At 38.4% G+C, this 25,530-nt stretch overlaps 1 protein-coding gene across 1 annotated transcript; it reads right to left on the reverse strand.

Moving 5' to 3' along the window:
* Window positions 1–1,618: 1,618 nt before the first annotated feature.
* Window positions 1,619–24,647, reverse strand: LOC127575353 (four and a half LIM domains protein 2-like). The gene is made up of 6 exons (XM_052025168.1): window positions 24,629–24,647; window positions 5,980–6,157; window positions 5,533–5,707; window positions 4,217–4,386; window positions 3,279–3,465; window positions 1,619–1,770 (listed from the first exon to the last, which is right to left on the reverse strand). The coding sequence occupies exons 2-6, from the start codon at window positions 6,133–6,135 to the stop codon at window positions 1,619–1,621; spliced, it is 840 nt and encodes a 279-aa protein (XP_051881128.1). The 5' UTR covers window positions 6,136–6,157; window positions 24,629–24,647.
* Window positions 24,648–25,530: the final 883 nt, after the last annotated feature.

Below are 25,530 nucleotides of genomic sequence, written 5' to 3' on the forward strand. Positions count from 1 at the left end.
TGTTCAGTTTGGTTTCTACCAGAAACATTTGGCATCAGAGTTTGATACTCTTTTGCTGCAGATATGTCAGAGCAGAATGCAAAATATTACTTTCATTCCTGGAAATTAAAGTTTTTAACTGTTACAGTAGGTATTGTACTTGTTGCATTGGCCACTTTATACTCTTACATCACACTGGCTTACTTTTACCTTTGATAATTTCACTTGAACTTCAGGTAGTAGTGATTGATCAGGGATTCCTAGCTGAGTAGGGAGGGGGTGAGGCAAGGGAAACCTTCCAATGTGTGGAAACATGAAAATATGGGCATAGATATCAAAGGCAGATCTGTGCAGTCAAAAATATCAAAGGCAGATCTGTGCAGTCAAATGTTCTTTGCAAGAATTCCACTCATTGTTCTGATCCCAGCCCTCTTTTTAATGGCTTTTATCAATAAGGATCATTAATCTTAATTCCATCACAGTGTTGAGTGGGAATTTTAGCTCTCAGTTCTGCAGTGATCAGTGCTAATCACTGCTGTTTAGAAAGCCAGCATTCCAGGGTTACATATTCAGACATGCAAGTTAAGATCAGTCAGAGTTTATTTAAATGCGAAGCACAGATTTGTTTTCCCTTTCCATAATTGGACATTTACTTAGTACTGATGCATGTGTTGAGGAAAAAATACAAGAGATAAAATATAGCTTAACTAAAAATTCATTCTGATAAATAATCATTTGGTGATAATCATTTGGAGAGGCTCCGAGGACTTTAGCAGCACTTTTTTTTGGGGGGTGTGATAGGGTGTGAGTGAACGCCAAGAAATCCGCAAGTAATGGCAACCTATTTGTATGATATGGATGCTATGGACACCCTAGCACGAGAAGAGAGAAGGTTGGACCAAAAAGTAAGATCAAAATAGAGCTCAGTCCCCTCAGTTAAGACTTATGGTGTTTGGTCGTCTTGCCCATGGAGGAGAATTTTGTGATATGTATGCATTGCACACTGTTTTCCTCACTGTGCAAGCTTGGGAGCCTCCATGCATGTGCACATCATACACACAGAAAACCTGCAACAAACTTCTGATCATACATAAAGTATGTAGAAGGGTCTTCGATGAAATTCAATACATAGTCATATGCAGTAGTTTATCGAGAACTCCATTCTAATTTTACAGATCATATGTTATTAGAAATATGAAGTTCACAGACAAATTGCAAATTGATTTAACTGGTGATTCCAATCAATTGTAGTTGAAATTAAAGGGCAACCACAGTCTTCAGAGCCAGTAATGCTACAATTCATCTTGTATACAATTACTTTCATGCCGATCATGATCCTTCAGATCTTCATTAATTAGTTTGTGACCTGATGATACCAGTTTTCCCCATTTTATTTACTCAACGGAAAATACTTTGAACACTATTAAAGCAATTAGATTGAAAGCTTTTATAAGTAATAGGAAAAATGCTTATGTTCTTAAATATGTGAGAACTACAGCCAAATAGAACTTAATATAGAACCTATGTTATATCTGAGTGCTTGACAATATGCTTATTTTGTGCAGATTGCTGCATATATATTTAACTTCAAAAACATACCATTTAACTGCCAAAGCCAGATACAATTTGAATTTCCAGTTTAAACATCTCGACCACATTCAGGACAAAGGACAGCATCACGTTTTGAGAGAAATCCCTGCCCAACCAAGGAAATGGCACATTTGTTGCAGTTGAAGCAATCATTGTGCCATTGGCGATCCTCAAATGAGACGTACTTTGAGCTTCCAAAACCTGTTAAGACAACAATATAGGAAGAATTTCCATTCTGTCATGTTTATAAGGTTGTATTGATTTGTTTCATTCATCTGGTTGTTTCCATTCTCTATTCCTATTGTAGGCAGGCAGATACTGTTTGGTTGTGACAGCTGCCTCTCATTCAAGACAACTGCTGTGGAGCAAAGTTCCTCTCTTTGTTTTGCCTTTCCAAGAGTTTGAGGTACAATTCAATGATAGGATGTAAAATGAAAGCATTTTTGAGTAATGTGGTGGTCTAACATTGAGACTGTAGAACTGGGATTTAAAATCATGCACTGCCAATACAAGAAGAACTTGTTGTATTCCAAATGTTACAAGTCTTCCTGGGGACAACCTTGGCTCAGTGGATGCATTCTCACCTCTTAAATAAGGAAAGCATGGGTTTGAGCCCCACTTAAAAAAAACTAGAACAAATAATTTGGGCTGACACTTCAGTGGGGAGTAGAAGTAGAACTAACTGTAGGAAGTGCCATCCTTCAACGATGCCAAAATCTGAGGTCCCTTCTCACCTGTGTATGAATAATACCTCTGCACACTTCAAGAGGCATTCCCTCCATTCTGGCCATCAGAAGTGTGATACAGATGAAAGTTTTTATTTTCAACAGCTTGACTCTCGCTAGATTACTTTTTAAAGAATTGTCCTTAAAATAGAAATATTTACTATCTAATTAAAAACTTTACTGAAAAGTGCAAATATTTTGATAAGTGTTCATAGAAGTGATCAGTGTTATTGGAAATATTTTCATGTGGGAGCCAGGTTAATCCCTCAGTTATATAGAACATAGAACAGTACAGCACAGGAACAGGCCCTTCAGCCCACAATGTTGTGCTGAACCAATTATCTTAGTAATAAAATGCCCAACTAAACTAATTCCTTCTGTCTACACAATGTCCATATCCTACCATTTCCCTCAAATTCGTGTGCCCATCTAGGAGCCTCTTGAACGCCCCTATGGTATTTGCCTCCCACCACCACCCTATTTAAAAAAAAATTGCCCTGCACATCTCCTTTGAACTTGCCTCTTATCACCTTAAATGCATGCCCTCTGGTATTAGGCATTTCAACCCTGGGGAAAAGATACTGGCTGTCCACTCTATCAGATCTCCACTCAGCCTCCACCGCTCCAGAGAGAACAACCCAAGTTTGTCCAACCTATCCTGTTATCACATGCCCTCTAATCCAGGCAGCATCTTGGTAAACCTCTTCTGCACCCTTTCCAAAGCCTTGACAGCCATAGATTACAGGTGACATGTTTCTGTGTTAGTTTTGGATGATAGATCAACTTGTACTAAGGCTTGTGTGTGTATACACACATCATTTTAATAAAAGAAAATTGATCAGGTTTTGTAAGATGTGACTTTAGTGCAGTTCTGAGAGAGCTCTATATTGTCACATGGCATCTTTTGCTCATATCCTCAATATAAAAATCTTGTGTTGTGCATATTCTATCATAGAATTAATTTCAAGTCATGCTTTTACTCACCAGCAATTGCTTGGGAACAGGCAACACACTTTTTGGAAAAGAGATTCCTGAAGCAATCCAGGCAGTAAGGGAAGTCATCCCTCGAGGTGAAATGTTGACCTGTCAGCTGCATTTTACATCCAGTACACAAAAAGCACTCCCTGTGCCATGGTAGGTCATGGTAAGTCACACCTCCAGTGGTTATTGCCTGAGTAACATGGGTAAACACAAATACAGAATGTGGTAATACAATTCTATAATGGGAATTTCTGATAGGTAATCCATTTTCTTAAAGATATTCTAAGCTGTGGTACAGTGCCAGTATATCAACCACTGGATGTATTTTGTCTCTGGGTTGCAAGATTGTTTGCAAGGGTATGACTAGAAAAAAAATGATGGGCTCCCCCTACAAATGTTATTCTGACGGAACTATGCATAATCAGAAGTTGTCCTTTGAATCTAATGTTAAATGTGAAGACCCTCTTACGAAATAAGATGAATGCTAATGATCCCTCAGTATATCCCTCCCTTAACAAATTGGTCAGTTTTATTTGTTGGGGCTTGGCATGCATAAAATGAATACTGCATTTGTTTGGGATGTAATGTAGTTTCAGTTGTTAAGTACTGCTGCATATATGCAAATTTGTTCTTCACAATACAATGTTGTCAACGTTATTTTCATTGACAAAAATAGATGGCACTTACCGTTGGAACTAATGTAATTTGTATGATAGTTTAAGTGCACTTCCTCTAGAACGTTGTTCCCATTTCATTACCAGCTAATCAAGACACAACAGGATTTAAAAGAGGAACATGAAGCCAAATTTCCCCTGTTGTAATTTCCGTAATTTCTTGTGTGATTTCTCCATGAATGAATTCTCTTTCAATGTTCACTTTACTGTTATTTGGATATATCCTCAGAGTTAAATTTAATGACCATATTTAATAGTACTCTGTACCTTCTTGCAGGATGAGCAGTGGTGAGCAAACTGCTTCTCATAGCATGGTACACAGTAGTTAGCATTTTCCTTAGGGATAAAAGGCTTGATTCCTATTGGCTGCTGGCAGCGTTCACAAGCAAAGCAAGTTTCATGCCAACTGTTTCCCTTGTATTCCATTTTACGAGATCCTGTCATTAAAACAGAAGTCAGAATGAATTGTACTTTGAGACACAGGAGACTGCAAATGCTGGAATCTGATGCAACACACAAAGAGCTGAGTTCAAGCTCACTCTGATTTGTGTGACATAACATATGGATATGTGGTACACATATTCATTTAAGCCCTAAAATAATGAGGAAAACTACCCATATGTTAAGAGATGAATCAGAGAATTACATGTATAATATCAAACATGTCTCATAACTGCCAGGATAAAAAGTGAGATGACTTTACAAATGAGTTCCTATTAGCCACGAAGAGCAATGGACAAGGGTACCATAGAAACTGCAGCTGAACATACTTCTGATATCAGGAATCTAAAATGATGGAAGGCAACACATTAAAATAACAAAACGGCAGCAATGTTATCAAAGGGTTGAGGTAAAATCTGAGTATTGCATTACAATATGAGATTGTAACAATCTATAATCATCTAGAACTCTCTCTTTCTTACTAATGCATGTCTTGTGGCTTCAGGGTGGTGATAGTGGCAGAGTGTCATTCCACTTTCACCTGTTTTTTTGGCAGAAGCAGGTATCAATCCAAAGCAACTTCAATGAAGGCAACAATAGACGGCCACTAAATATGGTTTTACCTTGTTTGTAAATGGTGTGTTTGAAAATGCAGATTATCAGTACATGTTTAACTGCTGAAGGATAGAAATAAGAATTTTCAGGGCTCATGTCAGAGGGCAGATTTATAAGTGATATCAATGTAACGTTCTTCAGATCTTAAGCTACAAATGGATCACAAAGCTGAGGGGGAAGTGGACATTTGAAGCCTGACAGGAGAAGATTTCAAAATGAGGGCAAAGTCAGTGTAATGACACACTGCTTCAAGGAGAGAACCTAGTGTGTTCAACATATTTCACAGAAAGACAAATACTGCAGGTTTCCATAGCAACACCAAGTGGAATGGAAGTAAAAGAAAATGCTTAATACGAGAACAAGTTCAGCAACATAGAGAATGATAGTAGTGGTCTTCTGATTAAGTTTGGCCAGCATAATGACGATAAAATGCAGATTTAGTTTGGGGCATATGAGGATAATAATACAAATTAAAATCATTCTTAGACTATGTATTGTAGGTTAAAAATCTACCCATTGACTCCTACCAGGCATGATGGTCTTTTTGCAGTTGAAGCATTTTGAAGAGTACTCATCAGAATAGCATTCCATGCACAGGAGATTATCATCCTTGGCAGCAAAAGGTTTCTCAGCAAGAGGATGGCCACACTTAGCACACTTGAAACATTGTTCATGCCAGTGATGATCCTTGTAGGACAAATCCTTGGATAAGGCCATGAATTAAAGTAAGTGCAATAAATATAAGCTACTATTAGCAGACAATTAAAATATTTCTCCACATTCAGCTTGATAACTGAAATAGCCTGTAGCAATGCTTAATTGGTTAAGAGGTTAACTTATGTTCTTGAACTTTAAATGCAAGTTTGATGCACTGTTTAGGTTGATCAATTTTGGGTGATGGTCTGACAGCAATATTAATTGGGCTGATACTAAACTAACATTTAGTAGTTTAATTATCCCAAGAGTTCCTTTACCTTGCAATTACTGCCGATTGGTGCCTTGCAGTCTTCACATGTATTGGAGTAGAGATTTTCATAGCATTTGATACAATACTGGTTGTTCTCTCGCAAGATGTATTTCTTGCCATGGAGGGAATCTTTGCAATAACGACAATTGTAGCAATCCCCCATTTTGTTTTTTTAAAGCTCACTTCTAAAAGGAAAAATGAATTCTTAAAGTAATCATGGACAATGATGTGTTTAGATATGGTATAAACATTTTTCAGTAAGTGATGCATTTTTGAAACAAAGTAGAGAAGTGAACATATTCCTTAACTTTTAAAGAAACATCATTTTTTCAGACTAAATATTATCCCAAGTTAACCAGCAAATGAAACATTCTATTTAATTACATATTAGAAACATGGTGAGTGTTCATTTCACCATGTGTCTTATCTTAACTGTATAGGAAAATGTGGTCAGCTTTTGATCAATAAAGGTCAAGGTTATTCTTGAGCTTTTTCTAAAGCAGTTTGAACCGCAGTACAGTCAGAAATAAAATGGACTGAAAATCATATCTTCAGCAGACCCATAATACCAAAAACTGCTTTTCTCCAAGTTTTTGGAATTATTTGGATCTTATGTAAATAATTGATCTTGTTTGAATAAGCATTAACAGCCAAGCAATCCCAAGAACCGAGATACAAATGCTAATATAAAATCTCCCAAATCCTGAAACCTTTTGACAATGTTGGGATAGATCTTGCTGGAGCTTGTCTGCTGCCTGTAGTTTCTTCAAATGGGCTGATCTTGCTGGACCAGTCAGGCAGTGGGGTTGAGATGATAACTAGGCCTAGGCTGATGTGGTGCATAGACTTCAGCAGGCTTTGGCAGAAGGCAAAGCTAGTTCAGGGGTTGTGTTTTGTCAAAACTGTCATAGTTTTTAATAATTTTTGTTTCTGAGACATGTAGATCCATCTCAAACTATCAACATTGAAATTAATAATTCAATTGAAAATACACCAGAAGCACTTTAGAAATAAGTAACATTAAAATGTTTTAAAGGAATTTTAAAAAATACTTACATTCCCAATTTCCTCACACAGAGTCCTCACAAAAATCTCTGATCTTGTGCCAGGTCTTAATAGTGTTGGTTCTGAGGGGAGTTTTCCAGGTATAATGCCGGGGAATCCCAGGCATCTCAAAGGGCTTTCTTTAGTTCAAATGGCGGAACGTGTAGTTCCTGTCAGACTTGGCCATTTCCTGGGTGTAATTTGGCACAACACTTGGATACAGTGGATTTTAAAAGCCACTAGGTGAACCCTTTGTTCAACCCTTTGATTTCTCTTTCCATGGCATCCACATGCAGAGTGATTGGGTATGGAGCAGGTTCAAATCCATAGGGATTACTTTTCAAATTTCTTGACTATTCTACCCAGCAGGCTTTTCTGGTTTAATATATAGTAGTATCCAAAATGACATTGAATCCAAGATTTAAAAATTTCATGATGGTATTTGTTTTTTCTTGATTTTCAGCAAAGACAGGGCCATTTTTTAGCACAACTGGGGCATCTGAATAGTATTACCACAGTGTAAGTGGAATCAAAGTTGCTTACCCAACCTATTCTGATGCCCTGAATTTGGAAAAAGTGCTTTTATGGGCCAAGAGTGTTTTATCACTGAAGATATCTGGGCTCCTTACTTCAGAGTTTAAATCAGTCAAATGATTTCCAAATGTAATTGGAAATTAGACCTCTCTGCCCTGTGTTATATATGTACATGTTAACACACTAATTAGTATTTTGTTGGCTTTGGTTTAATAAGAAGTATATTTTAAAATGGGACATAAGAATGTAGAAACTAGTAAAAGCTGCACAAATGAGAGGAATGGGAAGCCACAGTTTTAAGTCGAAATATTTTCTTCACTGGAATTGTTTCAACAGAAGCAAAGAGATTTAAAAGGTTTGTGTTGCAGAAAGAATTAGAAGCGAATAAGAAAAGACCATTTCCAATGGTTGATGTTTTAGTAATAAAGTTTAAAATTGGTACAAAGAGGATGAGAAGGCTTTGGAGGCAAAACTTCAATCATTTAAAGAGCAATGGTGGGATTGGAAGGTGATTCTGGAGCTGAGCTGAATAACTTCCCTCACGTCAGCATGCTGCTGTTTGTGAAGACATCTCAAAAAAAACTTTCCCATCAAGTCTCCTTTAAAACTCCTTCCTCTCATCTATTTTTATTTTTGATACCCCTACCATGGGAAAAAGACTATCTACCAACCATATCTATGCCCCTTATACACCTCTGTCAAGTCACCCCAGCCTCCTTTGCTCCTGGGAAAACAAGCCCAGCCTATCCAATCTCTCCCTATAACTGTAATCCTCCAATCCAGGCAACGTCCTGATGAATCTCCTCGGCACAATCTCTAGAACATTGTGATTGGCTATCACAAAATAAAACCAGCCCGTACTGTTTTGCTGCCTTGCATCTTTAAGAGGAGGTGCACAGGCATTCCAGAACTGAAGCAGACCTGGAGAATTTAGGAATGGGGCAGAACGAGCAACAATGAGACCCAAAGTTTACAGTCTTGGTGGGGGGGTTAAGTGAGAAGTTGTTGGATATGATATTCACATCCAACTACCACAGTGACAGAACACAGGTCTGCAATGGTCATCGCAAGCTTCTGGTTGCCTGCCATTTCGACACTTCTCCCCATTCCCGCACCAACCTGTCCATCCTCTGCCTTCTCCATTAGCAGGGTGAGGCTAAATACAAACTTAAAAAAAAGCACCGTCTTATATTCTAGGTCTACAACCCAATGGTACGAACATTGATTTTTCCAATTTTCAGGTAACCGTCACACTTTTTTCTCTCTCCTCTCAGGTTCTCTCACCCATCCCAACCCAACCCACCCCCCTGTCCACCATTACACAGTTCCGTTCCCCCACCTCGTTCTATCTGCTTATCACCTTCCATCAGATTCCAGCATCTGCAGTCTCTTGTCTCCATTTATCTTCCAGCCATCTCTACCTCCCACCACCTGGTTCTACCTGCCTCCACCATCACCCACCAACTGCTGTCTCCCAACCTCACCCCTGCTGGCTCCATCTTCCCAATCATCCCAGTCCTCACCTGGTTCTACTTGTTGCCTGCCAGGTGATGCCTCACGCCTTTTATACTGGCTATCTCCCCTCTGCACTCTCAGTCCTGATGCAGGGTCTCCACTTGAAATGTTGACCATCACTCTGCCTCCACAGATGCTGTCTGATCTGTTGAATCAGGTTTATTAACACCGACTTGTGTCGTGAAATTTGTTGTTTTGCGGGAGCAGCACAGAGCAGGACATAAAAATTACTATAAGTTACCAAAAATAAATAAATAGTGGCAGGCACGATAGTGTAGCGTTTAGCGTAATGCTATTACAACGCTAGCGATCCAGGTTCAATTCTGGCCACTGTCTGTAAGGCGTTTGTACGTTCTCCCTGTGAATGCGTGGGTTTCCTCCGGGTGCTCCGGTTTCCTCCCACATTCCAAAGACGTATGGGTTAGGAAGTCGTGGGCATGCTATGTTGGCGCCGGAAGCACGGCGACACTTGCAGGCTGCCCCCAGAACACACTACACAAAATGATACATTTCACTGTGTGATTTGATGTACATGTGACTAATAAAGATACCTTGGAGGAATAATGAGGTAGGGTTCATGGACGATTCAGGAATCTGATGGTGGAGGGAAAGAAGCTGTTCCTAAAATGTTGAGTGTGGGTCTTCAGGCTCCTGTACCTCCTCCCTGATGGTGGTAATGTGTCCCAGATGACGAGGGTCCTTAATAATGGATGCCGCTTTCTTGAGTCACTGCCTTTGAATTCCACCAGCAGGTTGTTTTTTGCTTCATCTTATACCATCTGCAGTATCTTGTGTCTAAGGTTTTATTTTTAAGTTAATGTAGCCAACACTTTATACATTTGGAACAAATGTGCATGGCTTACATGGTGATGAAATATCTTGTGAACACTTCAGATAGATTGATAGGGAGGTTTCTGGATAGGATTCATCATCAGGAGCATCTGTCAGCTAATCATGAAAACGTTACCATTTATGTTGCACTTTCAGATAAAATGTAATTAGAGAAGGGGCTGGCACATCCACCATGGACACTCAATACTGCATCGTTTTCACCATGTTGGCTGTGATCTTATCATGGACCAAGTGATTAAATTCCAGAGTTGGTGCCAAACGTTCAGTGCTGCCAGTCATGCTTTTGCCTACACTTTTGATAAACAGTGTATGTGGACTTATTTTCAGATGAGAGAGGTGTTAAATGTTATTTCCAAAAGTAAGTTCTTGTTACTTTTTGCTGAAGTCTGCATGGCATTCTTGAAGAAACAAAATTACAAAGCAAAACAGAACCCGCTGGAGGAACTCAATGGCTCAGGCAACATCTGTGGAGGCAGAGGGATAGTCAATGGTTTGGATCGACTATCCCCTTTCATTGCTAAAAGCAAACCCACTTTACTCAGGAACCTGTACTAGGTATTGTCTAGTTTGAAGAGTCTTCAGACAGTTCGGGATATTTCTAAGGCTCTGAGCAAATGCTCCACAACATGTGCATCATTTCCAGAAATCCCAGTTTACAGATCCAGGAACCTCAAGGTTAATGCATCATAGCTATCTTGTGCCAGCTTCGCTAACCTAGGGAAGGATCCAGCTGCCACGTACCTTGGGTATAGGTGAAATGATTTCAAGGCTTGACTGTGGACCTGCACCTAAAAAAGCAGGAGGATACTATGCTTTAAATGCAATTGGGATATTGGGTTTCCAAAGGGAAATGTTCTGCAAAACTCTATCTTTGAAGTACATGCTGCAATAGACCATTGAATAGATATCTTAAATCCAGCATGCAGGGACTATCTACTAATTTGGTGGCTCTGGGGCTATTCTCATTGATATGAGGAACAAAGGAATTATGCCCTTTCAGTTGTTACTGTATGAGATATGGACTCCAAGCTAGTGTAGCAGGCTGATTAGTTTGGATGTTGCAAGTGGAAAATTAGCAGAGATTATTCACATGCACACCTGCCTGTTCACTATAAGGCATGGAGAAGGTGCCAAAGGTTGTAGTCACTTCACTACTCTTAATTTTTAAACTCCGTATCCCAGCAATTGAGGAATTATTTTCATGAGCAGTTTACCTCAATGAGTTTGATCAATTCTTTTCCTCAAATCCAACTATAAATAAGTTGCTCTGAGGCCATCTGTTTCCTAAGAACCTTATGTCTAACAGTAATGATTACTTTAAACTCTCTGACAATAAAAGTACAAATATTTCTGCTGTCATTGGATATGAAAAGACATCCAGGCTATTCATGGTCTAGGATACAGATTAGAATATTTGTTAGAGAAACAACATTGGTGAGACCAAACGCAGACTAGGTGACCATTTCGCAGAACACCTGCACTCTGTCCATAACTGTGATCTGCATCTCCCCATTGCCAGGAGAATTCCAAGTGCAAACTGGAGGAACAGCACCTTATTTTCTGTCTTGGAACCTTGCAGCCTAACGGCATGAACATTGAATTCCCCCACTTTAAGTAATCCCCATACCCCTTCCCCCCCCCCCCCCAACCATACCTTTTCTTCCCTTTCCTAGCCTCTCTTTTCTACCCCCTTTTTCCCTCCTCACCTTTGACCCATCCCCCAGTGGATCTGCTCTCCCCTCCTCCCCCACACCTGCCTATCACTATCTCTTATCTGCATCTACCTATCACCACCTTGTGCCCACCTCCCCTCTTTTGTCCACCTATCACTGCTCTGTTTTTCCCTCCTATATATTGGGCTTCTCCTTTTCCTATCTTCAGTCCTGAAGAAGGGTCCTGACCCAAAATGTTGACTGCCTGCTGAGTTCCTCCAACATCATAGTGTTTTTCATTGTCAATGTAACACATATTCTCAATATCTTGTTTGAGAACCAAAATCTCACAAAAATGTGTGACAAGTTATTTGGCTAAATTTAAAAAAAAAGTCACTTATTTAATCTAATAATTGCACTAAAGTTGCAGGAGACACAAGGAAAAATTGAAGCGCTCTAATGCATCTCCAACCAAAAAACAATTAAGGGCAAAACATTCAGTCTTGACTGGATTCAAAATGGATGGGATTGGATAGGCCATCCTTTTACACGTTTCAATCAATTTTCTTTTTGAAGTCAATGGAAAGTAAAATTAAACAGGGGTATAAATCTGTTTTATTTACTAGCACAAAGATATCAACCACACCACAACATTCTGTATTTTACCTTTTTTTAAAAAGCCTCCTGTTGACTGTATAGTGTATACTTGATTCAAGCTTGATTCTGTCTCTCACAAAATAACATACAGATGCTTTTTACAACAGAGGTCATTTGATATCAATCTGCATTAAGTACCTAGGCTCAGTTTTCCTGTTCCTAGTCCAGAAATGCTGCATTCTGTAAACACAAACTTTCAGAGCTTGGATGTCCTGCAAAGAACAATGCCACACCAGGTAGGACTGTCGAGCTATTTGGCACTAATACAGTAACTGTCTGTAAAAAGTGACAGTAAAATTTGTTCCATAGGCTTTGCAATTTACGGTGTAAGTGGCGATAAAGTTAAACAAGCCAGAATAATGAATATGAAATTTAGTAAGTTTTTTTTAGGAAACAAATTTCTCTACAGCAATGTTTTAATTAACAATATTAACTGTGCATGCAAAAGGAAGAATTAATTATTTTGCATTTTGCTGCATTAAGAAACTATGCTTAAAGTTATACAATTTCTGTCCATGCTTTAATAAATATTATAGCTTTCCACGACTTTAAGATGACACAAAAGAAATGGCTAAACAACATTACCTGATAAGTGATGTTAATGGAACGGCAGTCGATGTGTTACCACATGCAAACTGTTGCCACTGTGCTAGGACAAGTTGCCAATGTATTTATTACTTTCATTAGAAAGCCAAAAGACAGACTATAAATAGTAGCCCTCTACATCTCAAGAGATAAGAAGCATGTTCTCCAGCAAAAGATTCATACCTTTTAAGGTGGTGTTTTTCTGCACTATTTACATTAGTCTATTTACATTAGTCACAGATGAGCAGCACCTTATCCCTCTATGATGATGTGAATTTAGCAGTATTTGAGGAGCTTAGTTAAGCTGTTCACTCATAATAGTAAAACCAAAATTAAACACACAATGATTAAGCAGTATAGAATGCAACACAAAATGATTTTTCTCTTTCCTGTCATGTGTTACCTGGTACTGCCATTGTGAATTGTAAATCAGTTTATTTTTTCCCACTCGCTGCTCAATGTTAACATTATATCAAAAGTAAAAGATTTGGTAATTAACAGCATCAGTGAAATAAGCAGAGGATGATTCAGTATCAAGTGTGATTCATTTCTGCTCCAATGTGTAATTAGAGCCTTAATTATGTATGGTTAATTTATTAAAAAAACTGCCACAGAGTGAAAGAGCAAATAAAACATCCACATTTCCTCATTCAAGAGTTGCACAGTAGGAGGAAAGAATGATTGGATTGCTGGAAATTCAAAATAAATATAAAATGTTTAAACTTAGTATTCTGAACAAGGGATTTCTAATCAATTGACATAGTCTTCCTTTTGGAAAACCTAAGTGCATGGAATTTGGATTAGTTTTGCCTTCATCAATTTTATCAGTTGTTTATTTTTCCATTTTTCCCTCCACCCATCCCCATCCCTAGGATTGACTCCTATGATTCACTTAAATAGCATTTATATTAATAATTGCTTATGCACAATAACGAGTATGTTCAGTTGTAAGGGCAATATGGTTGAGTTTGATCTTACTTTCCCCAGTGTGTACACTTTTGGCAGCAGTTACTAGATGAGCAATGATCTGATGATAAGGCCACTGTTCATGTTGCTTTCCCTAATGTAAAGAACAAAGATCAGTAGAAGTGCCAGAACCTCTGCACCACTTGAGGGCAACAGTGTCGATTTTATCTGGGGCTGGTCTAGAGGTGTAACTTATTTAGCAGCTAAACTTGCAAATTTATGGGCAGATGTGCTAAATCTTGTTTAACAATGCTTATTTATATTCATAATTTGAAAGTAACCCACATATGATGGCAAGTCTCCAAAAGTGATGAGAGGAAAAACTTATTGATACACTGCAGGTGATTTGGGTCTGCAATGTGCTGACTGGGACGGTAGTAGAGGGAAATTCGATTGAAAGGAAATTGGTTAAGTATCTGGGGAAAAAATATAAATTGTAGTGAGGGCAGAGAAGTAGGACTAGTTGGCTTGTGCTTAAAGAGAGCTATTTGGTGGGCCAAATGGCCTCTTTCTGTCCTGTGATTGTTTTGTGATTTGAATTGCTTAAAGAGGGATTTTAAGAATCATCTTAAAGGAGAGAGGTCGAGAACGTTTAGCAACTAGAGGCTGGTCTTGGTAGTTCTTGGTTTCGTTGTCAGCAGTGATGCAATTAAATTGGGGGAAGTTCAAGAGGCCCAAATTGCAGGAATGCAGGTATATCTAAGATGTCAAGGGCAAGAAGACATTACAGTGCCAAGTAGCAGTGAGGTTAGAGAGGAGCTTGAAAATGAAGATGAAAATTCAAAAGATAAAGATATTGTTTAACTGGAAGACAGTGTAGGTCAACCAGCACAAAGGTTCTGGGTGAGTGGTCTGATTGTGAGTTAGTGCCTGGGAGAAGATTTTTTGACTGATTGCAGGTTTATGGAGGGTGGAATAAGGATGACAAACCAACAGATCATTGGAGCAAATACAGGGTTCATTTTAAACCCCTCAGAGGTGGGAGAATGCCATCTACATCCCATCTAACTATGATTAATTGTTTTATCATAATAATGGAAAGGACCTCTGCCTTTGCTATTTCTAGATTTTCCATTCCCTTCTCACCTTCCTGGATATTATAACCATACCTCTGCTGACAAAGTCTTTGGTTATGTCTTTTGAATTAACAGGATTCGACTAGACTATAGCTTTACTCCTTTAAGGATGACAGCCAGAAATTGTGGTGAAAGAAATAGTTCTAAACTGGAGCAGAGGGAACAAATTTTATTCATAAATTGGCTTAGCTCTGTACTGTAAAATTTTCATTTCTGGTATTTTCAAAGCCCCCTAAAGAATGGTGAAAACTATGATCCTTGACAGACTTCTTTCCACACCCGTTATCGAACGAAAGCTTTTAGGAAACAAAAGTATTTTCCAAATAATTAGTCCCTAAATAAGGGATTAATTTGCTCGTCATTGTGACTTTCACTGGATTTTATGCCAGTTGTAGCTGTATGCTTGGAAATTTTACTCAAGTCTTCCTGAATTCTTCCATGTTACTGCTGATATATCCCTCTACACATGTTTAATGCACAAGCCATTTGCTAGTGCCTCAAATAGATATGGTTGATGTCATTTCTATGACATTTCAACAAACACTTCTATATATTAAAAATTCTAATATTAAGACAGATAATGTTTTCTTTGTATCACAAATGGAAGCCATTCTGTTCATCCAGGATATAAATAGGTTAATTATTAACCTCGTACATCTCAGGATGTCTAACAGTTATGACATGGAACTTAAAAGGAAATTGCTTTACTCTGCAAGAAGTCCAAATGTGGGCAAGAATTAGTTTTAGTTAAGACCAAATGTATGCTAGTGTGTTGATCACAAGTTGAATTCACTTTTGCACATTTGGACTATCAGCTTTAAAAGGAACAGATTATGTGGAGATGACTGCATTGCAGTTTGAATAAAATTTATAATAAAAAAAAATAGGATTTTCAATACCATAAGTCACATTCAGACCAGGCCTTCATCTGCTCCCATCGGACAATAAACAGGGAGATTAATTTTGTTTTAAGCCCAGGGACTTCACCCCCACAAAAAGGAAAAACTGGCATGAATAAGTCCATCGTACACTTTAAGCTCCCAAAACGTTAGTTTTTTGGTCAAACAGTTTTGTGCCTTTTTTAAAAATAAAAATCTATCTTTTTATTAGTTTTCAAATTAATACAGATTGATATATAGCATCAATATTTATACATGTAATACAAAGAGATCAGGATAACAATCATGGCATAGATAATCATAAAGAACAATAAAATATAAAAACTGTAGATCCCACGATCTCCTAGTAAATGAATATAATATAAAATAAAGGAATGAAAGATATTTATTATATAAATTAAAAAAAAGAAAAACCCCAAAGCAATAAGAAAAATTATAAACAATATAAACTAAACAGAAAAATTGCAAAAAAAAACAAACAACAAAAGAAACCGGGCTAAAATTTCTCAGTAGAAACAGAGCAATATTATGTCGTTAGCTCCGTTCCTCTAAGTTAGAAAGTTATTGAAAGGGGATCTACATCATGTGAAAATATTGAATAAATGGACTCCAAATATCTTCAAATTTAAGCAAAGGATCAACAGTACCACTCCTAATTTTTTCCAAGTTTAAACATGATATAGTTTGAGAAAACCATTGAAAAGCAGTAGGGGGTATTGGATCCTTCCATTTAAGCAAAATGGATCGTTTGGCCATTAATGTAACAAAAACAATCATACGGTTAGCAGAAGCAGATAAACGGTCAGACTCTATCCTTGGTAATCCAAAAATTGCAGTGATAGGGTAAGGTTGTAAATCAATCTTCAATAAGTTTGAAATAATGTTAAAAATCTTTCCAATATTTTTCCAAAAGAGGACAGGACCAAAACATGTGTGTCAAAGAAGCCGCATTTGATTTGCATCTATCACATACAGGATTTGTATGGTTATAAAAACGAGCTAGCTTATCTTTGGACATATGGGTCCTGTGAACAAATCAAATCAACAAATTTAACCAGAGATACCTCACCTTAGCCAGAATTTGGTTTTACTTAGAAGACATCTCCATGAGGAATGCTGAGGAAAAGGTGAATTTTGCACCCAAACTTTCCACTTAGTATTTTCCAAAACCAATGTATTGCTTATATTAAGATCATTTCTACCCCCTCTATAGATATTTATTGTTGATACTTCATTAAAGAAAAAAATAGTTTTATTAATATATCTAGATACTTATGGCTCACCATGCTGAGCTTGGATCTCTGTACTATTTGAGAAGTAATGCTTATTTTGACTCTAATCATAGTTCATGTAGTTTACAAAATTCTGTTATGTATTCAAATCAAGACTCTAAGGCAGTTTCTTAGCTTTCTTTTCACCATCTGATATTTGACTAAGTTAATGTTATGCTACATTCCTCTATTCTATTTATCTTTGCAAACTGCCTAAAATGCCTGATTTTGCAGTTTCTCTACAGCTTCAGTAAGCAAACAAGGAAACCCAAATAAGGATAATTCTCTGTATTAAACAAATTATTGATTTAAAGAAAAAAATCAATGATTTTTCAACTTGAAAAATTGATCTGCAGTGTACTTACCACCTCAGGCAATGGAAGGCTTAGAGTTATGCAAATATAACCGAGGAATCCTAGTTATTGGACTCTGAGGACATTACTTTAGTTCAGTAGTTCCACTGATAGTCCTTCATTACTCAAGTGGCTGCTGGACTATATATATTGCATATAGATCACTGCCACCGTGCAGATAACAAATCAGCTTTCAACATTGATCTCTATTTATTGCTTTCATACAAGGCAATGTAAACAGCTTTCACAAAAATTCCATAGAAAGAGAGTGTAATCAATGTATGACGCACATTTATATGTCTTTTATTAGAAATAATTAGACTTTGCTGTGGTATAAATTGGAGTTAAGCCACATGGCAGTTTGCTCTTATCTTATTAGCTTTTATGGATGTTAAAAATGAAATGTTCCAGATGCAATTCCTTATAACTTGTGATATTTCAGAAAACACATGCGGGTAAAGCGTATCCAAATAACCTTTTAATATTTAAACATGCCTATGCAGCTTATGCAATTGTTGAGCATTTAAAAAGATATGCAACAACATCATGAATGGTTACTGAACAATAAGTCCTGGACCATCCTCAATAGTCAAATCCTAAATCAAAGCATAAGGGGAATAAAAGGTGCTTAGAATAAGAAGTTCATGTTGGAAAGCCAAGAAACAGTGCAATTTTTTTGGGAACTGATGTTGGATCAAGTTACTAAAACTTTGCTGATGTGTAGTAAGAGTTGAAAAGAATGAATGTGCAGGACCAGTAAGATCCCAGTTCATTGCTGGTGATATTTAACTATACTGTCTCGAGAAACAGTAATTTTGTAGACTCTGAATACTGCAGCACTCAACACATTTAATCACTCCATCAGTCATCCTTCCACAGCAATGTTTCTGCAGGAGCCATTCCCTCCTGCCCTACCACTGTAAAGACATTGCCAAACTATTGCCTTCTCTTGCCCAAATATTCCATTCAAGGTGCTTTGCCTTTCCATCATTTTGTTCATCCACAAATAAGTTGAAGAGAAATATAACTCGCCAAACCAAACAGCATTGAAAGGCAGATAAAAAGAACCAAAGTTTCATGTCGTGGGGCTTTCATCAGAACTGGAAAAGTGAGAAAACAGTGTCATGTTCCCGAAACCACCTTGGATAGCCAGAGCACCACCCAATATAAAGTCCTGGTAAAATCTTGCTTTGTCCAGATTCAAATCTTCCCATTTGGTTCCCACCAGACAATGCATTTCTCAAGTTTATCTTACCTACGGTCAATTGTTCAAGCGCAACGCAAATGATGTACAAACTCAAGCCATATGTCTGATTGTTAGCTGAGCATTGGAATCAGATTATTACTGACGTATGATTTGTAATTTGTTTCGCAGCAGCAGTACAGTGCAAAGACATAAAAATCTATAAATTGCAAAAATAAATAAATGGTGCAAAGGAAAAAAAAGGGAACAACAAGGATGGATTCATGTATCGTCTTCAACCTCTTATTATCTGTGCATCACCTTTCCCAGTAGCAACAATTTAAGGATTGCTTTTTCTCCATATCAACTGCAAAACTCTAATCCACATATTTACTGGTTTCATTTTCTTCTGATGGCCTTCTCGTTACGGTTTCACATTTCAATTTGTGTAATCTGTGATGGCTAAAGTTCCTCCTAGAACTCACTCTTTTTTTTTAAAAAAAAGTACTTCATCTTTACCAACATCCATTATATTGAATTCAAAATTCTTGTCCTCGTGTAGAGTCATACAGCATGGAAATGGGCCTTTCGGCCCAACTTGTCCATGCTGACTATGTTGCCCAGTGAGCTAATCCCATCTGCTCATATTTCGCCCACAGCCCTCTAAACCTCTCCTACCTACGTTCTTATCTAGATGGCTTTCAAATGCTGCTATTGTGCCCGCCTCAACCACCATTTCTGGCAAATCATTCCAAATATGCACCACCCTTTGCGTTAAGAAGCTGCCCCTGATATCCCTTTTAAATCTTTCACCTCTGATCTTAAACTTATGCCCTCTTGTTCTTAGCATCCCTTCCCGGGGGGAAAAAAGACAATGTGCTTTCACCCTGTCCATGTCCCTCATGATCTCATACACCTCCATCTGGTCACCCTTCAATCTCCTATGTTCCAAGGAATAAAGTCCTAATCCATGAAACCTTTCCTTGTAACTGAGCTCCCCCCTCCCCCCCCCCACCACTCACTATACAAGTCCTACCCTGGTTTGATGCCCAAAAATGCAATGCATCATATTTATCTGGGTTGAAAGCCATTTGCCAATCCTCAGCCCACATATCTAGCTGCTCAAGATCCCACTGCAATTTTTCGTAACATTCTACACTGTCTACAACACCACCCATCTTAGTATCATCCACAAACTTACTAATCATGCCTTGTACATTCACATCCAAATCATCCATATAAATTGCAAACAACAAAGGTCCCAGCACTGACCCCTGTGGCACACTTCTAGGCATAGGCCTCCAGTCTGAGAAACCACCCTCAACCATCACTCTCTGCTTCCTACCACTGAGCCAATTAGGAGTCCAATCCTCTATCTCCCCCTGGATCCCAAGCGATCTAACTTTTCAGACTAACCTGCCATGAGGCGCCTTGTCAAAGGCCTTGCTAAAGTCCACATAGACAACATCCACTGCCCTATCCTCATCTACCCTCTTGGTTACCACCTCCAAGAGATTTGTCACACAAGTCTTCCCATGCACAAAGCTATGCTGACTGTCCTGAATTAGAAGTCTTGACACACTCCAAGCAATGGCTTTTCCCATTCTTTGTTCTGCAATCCCTTCTGTCTTTAATTGCAAAGAGTGCCTTCTACTCTTCTAGCCTCTTTTGCCCGTTTCCTTTCTCTGCTGCATCAGTGACAAGGACTTTGGTCATTGTATACTTTGCCTTTTGAAACATTCTTCCAGAAGCCTTCAGCTTTCCTACTTTTCAATCCTCCTTTAATTGGATTCACAGAAGGCCACGTCTTCATTTCATTGATCATTGAGGAAGTGTTAAACAGTTTTGCTTTTGTGAAATACTTAAAGATGTTGTCTTTGCTGAAATATGTTGGGCTATTGGCTCAATTTGCAGTTAAGATGGAAATCAGGAATGGGAAACAAAAATGGGAAACACTCAGCAGGTCACTAATGGTTATTGATCTGTAATGTTGACTCTTTCTCTTGCCATAAATGCTCCCCGACTTGCTGAGTACTTGTAGCATTTTCTCCTTTTGTTTTGGATTTGCAACATCTGCACTTATTTGCTTTGATTAGGAATAGGAACTGGTTTAGCAGTTTTTCCTCAAATTTTTGGATTACCAATGTTCCCTACAGAAAGTTCAGTTTATCCATCAGGATAGTGATGGAGGTGTAAATTATCTGCAAAATTAGGGCTGAGTTGTGCTTTGGGTGAGGTTTCAAGAAATAACATACAAATGAAGAATAGAAGTAGCCTGGTTTGTGATGCGTGCTGTCAAATGCCTATTCAGATGTCAAGGGTCATCTGTGCCCAAGCATGTCAGACACAAGGGATCCAGAACAAAAATGAAATCCACACGGAAAGTCTAGAGTTTAAATAATTTTGCAAAGATTGGTTTATGTAGCACACACAAAGGTCAAATGTTTACTCTTAAAGATTAGGTTGTGCAAAGGCAATAAGTAAAGCAGGACGTTGGCCTTTACACCACAAGTGTTCAGGTTTCTCTTTCGAAAAAACAGAATCCAGTTTCAGAAAAGCAATTTCACTTCATTGGTTGGCTCCTTACTCCCTACCATTCCCTATGATTGTGGATTTGTAAACTTTCCACCAGTGGTTTGATGAACTGCACTGTGCTTGGAAAAATCTACACAATGGAAACTCCCAATCACAAATTTTGTATGGAAACTGTCAAGTGCTAGTGACTGAAGGCAAGATCTATTTCTCACATCTTGGAGCTTGTCCCCAGCAGGGGTCACGTTAATGTTTCATGTAAGTATCTGCAGTGATAGATCTAAATTAAGTACTGTTTTCCTTAAAATACTTATGTCATTAGTTTCTTATTGCAATTAATTCCCCATTTAGATTATAGCAAATTAACAATGTACTTAGTGAAAAATGATAAGTAAATCAGCTGACTGCAGGAGATGGTCAATATTTTCTACCCACAATCACATTATCCACTGTTAACCAAATAGCATAAACATGAGGAAGCTTCTTACCTTGAACATTATTCATATTATGTTTTGCCAGCAACACCCCCTCCCCAAAATAATCCTCCCTCAATGGACTCACCTGTCATACACACCTAGATACTGCAGCCAGCTTAAATAAATTTGTTTTGACCTTGAAGTCAAATATGCCCAAAAAAGACAGAACAAATGCCATACAAAATTTGAATTTTAAACTGAATTGAAAGCAGAATACTGAAATAATTATTTGGATGTAAGAGGTACATATTATCGGGATTGATTGGATTCCAGATTTTTGAGCATGTGGTTTGGCAGACCAGTGGTAGGCAGTGCTAACATTTGAGTCCTGTCTCTTAAATTATAGCAAATGCAATGAAAGCCAGATTCTTGTAAAAGTAGTTTTATAAGTGCATGAGAAAACTTTGTTTTTTTTTCAGCTGCTACTTTTTAAAGTAACCTACCTATGGGAAATGTCCCTCATGAAACAAAATGTGTAACTATTTTTACATCCAACATAGATTTCTGATCATAGTAGATCATGGTGTAATTTGTTTCAATATGGCTAAAAATAAAGAAAAGCACAAAACTGCTGATCACTTCTTTCCTATGGTGTAGCAACCAGAATAGCACACAGATGCAGCTTAACTATTATTTATACAGAGTGCTATAATCATCCTGGTTTGGTATTCTGGGACCCAGTTATTGAAGGCAAATATCCCGTACGTAGAATTAACCACTTTATGTACCCATGCCGATTCGTTCAGGGATCCTGTATAAGAAGTTTCCTCCTGTTCCCTTTTACTCCCTAGTACTATTCTACTTTTACTACCATTCATTGTGTATAACCTAGCCACTTCTCTGCCAATCCTAGCAACTGATCAATTTTGCTGGGAAGCTGAAGACTAGCCTCATTATCCATAACACCAAGCTGCAAGCTTGCTAATCATACATCCTACATTTGCATCCAGATTGTTAAAGTATTAAGGGTACCAGCATTGGCTATTGTAGTAAACCACTGGTCACAGACTTCCAATTGCAAAAACAACCCTCTGTCATCAAGTCAATTGTGGATCCAATATGTCAAATTGCCATGGGCTCCAACCTTTTGGACCATCTTTCCATGTGGGACCTAGTCAAATGCTCAAGTCCATATTGACTACTTCAATTGCACTACCCTCATCATCGTCCTTATTTCCGAGCTCCACCTTCAGTACCTCTAAAGGCTGCATTACCTTTAAGGGTATCATGTTAGTGCAGCTATTAAAGCTACTGCCTCACAGCTCCAGCCACCCAGTTTAATCCTGATCTCCAGTGCTGCATGCTTACACATTCTCCTTACAACCATGTGGGTATCCTTCAGGGTTTTTTGTTTCCCCCACATCCCAAAGGTATGTGGGTTGGTAGGTTAATTGGCCACTGTAAGTTATCCCTGGTATGCAAGTAAAATCTTAGATGGTGAGGGGAATGTAGGGAGAATAAAATGGGCTAGAGAGCCTGTTTCTGTGCTGGCTGACTGTACTTAGATTAGATATCTTTATTAGTCACATGTACATTGAAACACACAGTGAAACACGGGCACACACAGGCAGGCACGGTAGTGTAGCGGTTAGCGCAACACTATTATAGCGCCAAATCTGGCCACTGTCTGTAAGGAGTTTGTACGTTCTCCCTGTGTCTGTATAGGTTTCCTCCCACATTCCAAAGATCTACAGGTTAGGAAGTTGTAGGCATGCTATGTTGGCACCGGAAGCATGGCGACACTTGCGGGCTGCTCCCAGAACACTCGACGCAAAAAGATGTATTTCACTGTGTGTTTCGATGTACATGACTAATAAAGAAATCTTATCAAATACATCTTTTTGCATAGTGTCCTGGGGGCAGCCCGCAAGTATCGCCATGCTTCCGGCACCAATGTAGCACGTCCACAACTTCCTAACCTGTACGTCTTTGGAATGTGGGAGGAAACCTGAGCACCCGGTGGAAACCCATGCAGACATGGGGAGAACGTACAAACTCCTTACAGACAGTGGCCAGATTTGAACCCGGGTTGCTGGCACTGTGAAGTGTTATGCTAACTGCTACACTACTTCTTACCCTCCTTGCTGTAGGAATAAACTCCTTGATTAATATTGCAATGCAACCTTTGACTTTTTAAAAATCAGAAGCAGGCAGTTCAGATTCAAACTGAAAAGGCCAATGTTGCCCAAGGGCTGTAACACCACAAGCTTGTTCTCCAACTAACCTTTAAACAAAAGGGAGTGAGGTAGAAGATTGAAGCCAGGGGCAACTGGAAGATCAGGTTTACCCTTGCAGAATGAATAGAAATGTTCTGCAAGTCGATCACTCAATCTGTATTTGATTTCTCCAGTCTGCACACACACAAGCAGATATTTACTTCCCCATCAGTATTTCTAGCAAATTCAAACCTGCTTACAATTTCAGTCAACGTGGTGACCAAAGAATATTTTTCTCTATAATTCTGATAAAAGTATATGGGTTCTACAGACTTTGGAAATGTAGGTACTATTGTCTGTTGAAACACCCAAAATTAGTGATCTGTAGCACAGCACTGAACAGAAATCCCAAGCTGATTTTCAAATTAAATTAATCTTGGTTCATGATTTAATAGGATACCGTGCCTCTTTGATAAATTTAGCTTGGATGCCATGCATTTATCAGAAATTGAGAGGAGCATGATCTTAATTCATCAAATATCAATGTAAAGAGGCTGCTGATAAACATCAATATCTTTCAGTGCAAGACCACTGAAGATATGTATTAACAAAAATAAACGGAATTTGTTAATTGAATTTTTCTTTTCACTTGATTTTGAAAACAACAAAATAAATATGAACCATAGAGCATTTGGTAACAAACAGCTCATTTTCACGTCACCAAAACCTGCCCACCTCCTTCTTATGACTTTGTTCCTTCTTAGGACGAGTTATATTATCTTAAAATTTCTGCAACTGCATAGTCTATGATTAACTTTTCTTGTTTACTTCCTTATCCTTTAAGAGTCTTTTAATTTCAGTGTATTTAGTTTTAATTATTTCCCTTAATCCAAAACAGAACTTACTCAGCAAGTTGAAAGTCTGAAGTGTTAATTCTGTTTCTCAGTCCACAGATGCCACCTGTACACCTGAAATTTCCTGCATCCATTTACAAAATGTGGGACAAATCCAATTCAGTTAAGTCCTATCCAATCAGTGCATACTCAAATCAACAAAGATGGTGTCATTGATAGCATAATTAAGCAGCAGTTGTTCTTTAATATCCTGTTCACCAGTGCCCAACAAATTTCACCAGACCATTTGGTTCCAGCCCTCATCACAGCCTTGTTTCAAACATTGATTGAAGAGTTAAATTCTAGAGTTGAAGGAAGAGTGACCAGGAGCCCTGGTACAGTTGAAGGCAATGGCTATCAGGACAAAATCAACACAAAGGAAGATGTTTGTGGTTGTTGGAAGTCAATCGCCCTAGCCCCAAGACATTACTGGAGGAATTCATCTGGGCACTTTCTAGGACCAACTGTCTTCAATGGCTTCATCAATTATCTTCCTTTAATCACAAAGAAAGGAGGAGGGATGCTCACTGAGGATTGCACAATGTTCAATTCCATTTGCAACTTCTCAGCAAATGTAGTAGACTATGCCTGCATACATCAAAACCTAGACAACATTCAGGAATGGATGGATAGGTGGCAACCAATATTAGTGCAATGAAAGTGCTACGCATTAACCATCACCAACAAGAGTAGGTCTAATTACTCACCCTTGATATTCAATAGCTCTACCTATCAGTGACTTCCTCCACCATCAATATCCTGGAGGTAACTCAGCTAAACCAACCACACAGATATTGTGGCGATAAGAGCAGGTCAGAGGCTGGGTATCCTGTGGCAAGTGACTCATCTCCTACCACCCCAAAGCCTTTTGACAATCCACAAGGTGCAATGGAACACTCTACTTCTCTGGATGA

This window comes from Pristis pectinata, chromosome 10 (genome assembly GCF_009764475.1).
Source record: "Pristis pectinata isolate sPriPec2 chromosome 10, sPriPec2.1.pri, whole genome shotgun sequence".
In the NCBI taxonomy this organism is placed as follows: Eukaryota; Metazoa; Chordata; class Chondrichthyes; order Rhinopristiformes; family Pristidae; genus Pristis; species Pristis pectinata.

Coding starts and splice junctions, on each gene's coding strand:
- LOC127575353 (XM_052025168.1), bottom strand. CDS start 6,135: ATGGGGGATTGCTACAATTGTCGTTATTGCAAAGATTCCCTCCATGGC. Junction 4,387..5,532: donor CAAAAAGACCATCATGCCTG/GTAGGAGTCAAT, acceptor TTTTAATGACAG/GATCTCGTAAAATGGAATAC. Junction 3,466..4,216: donor ACTGCTCATCCTGCAAGAAG/GTACAGAGTACT, acceptor CATGTTACTCAG/GCAATAACCACTGGAGGTGT.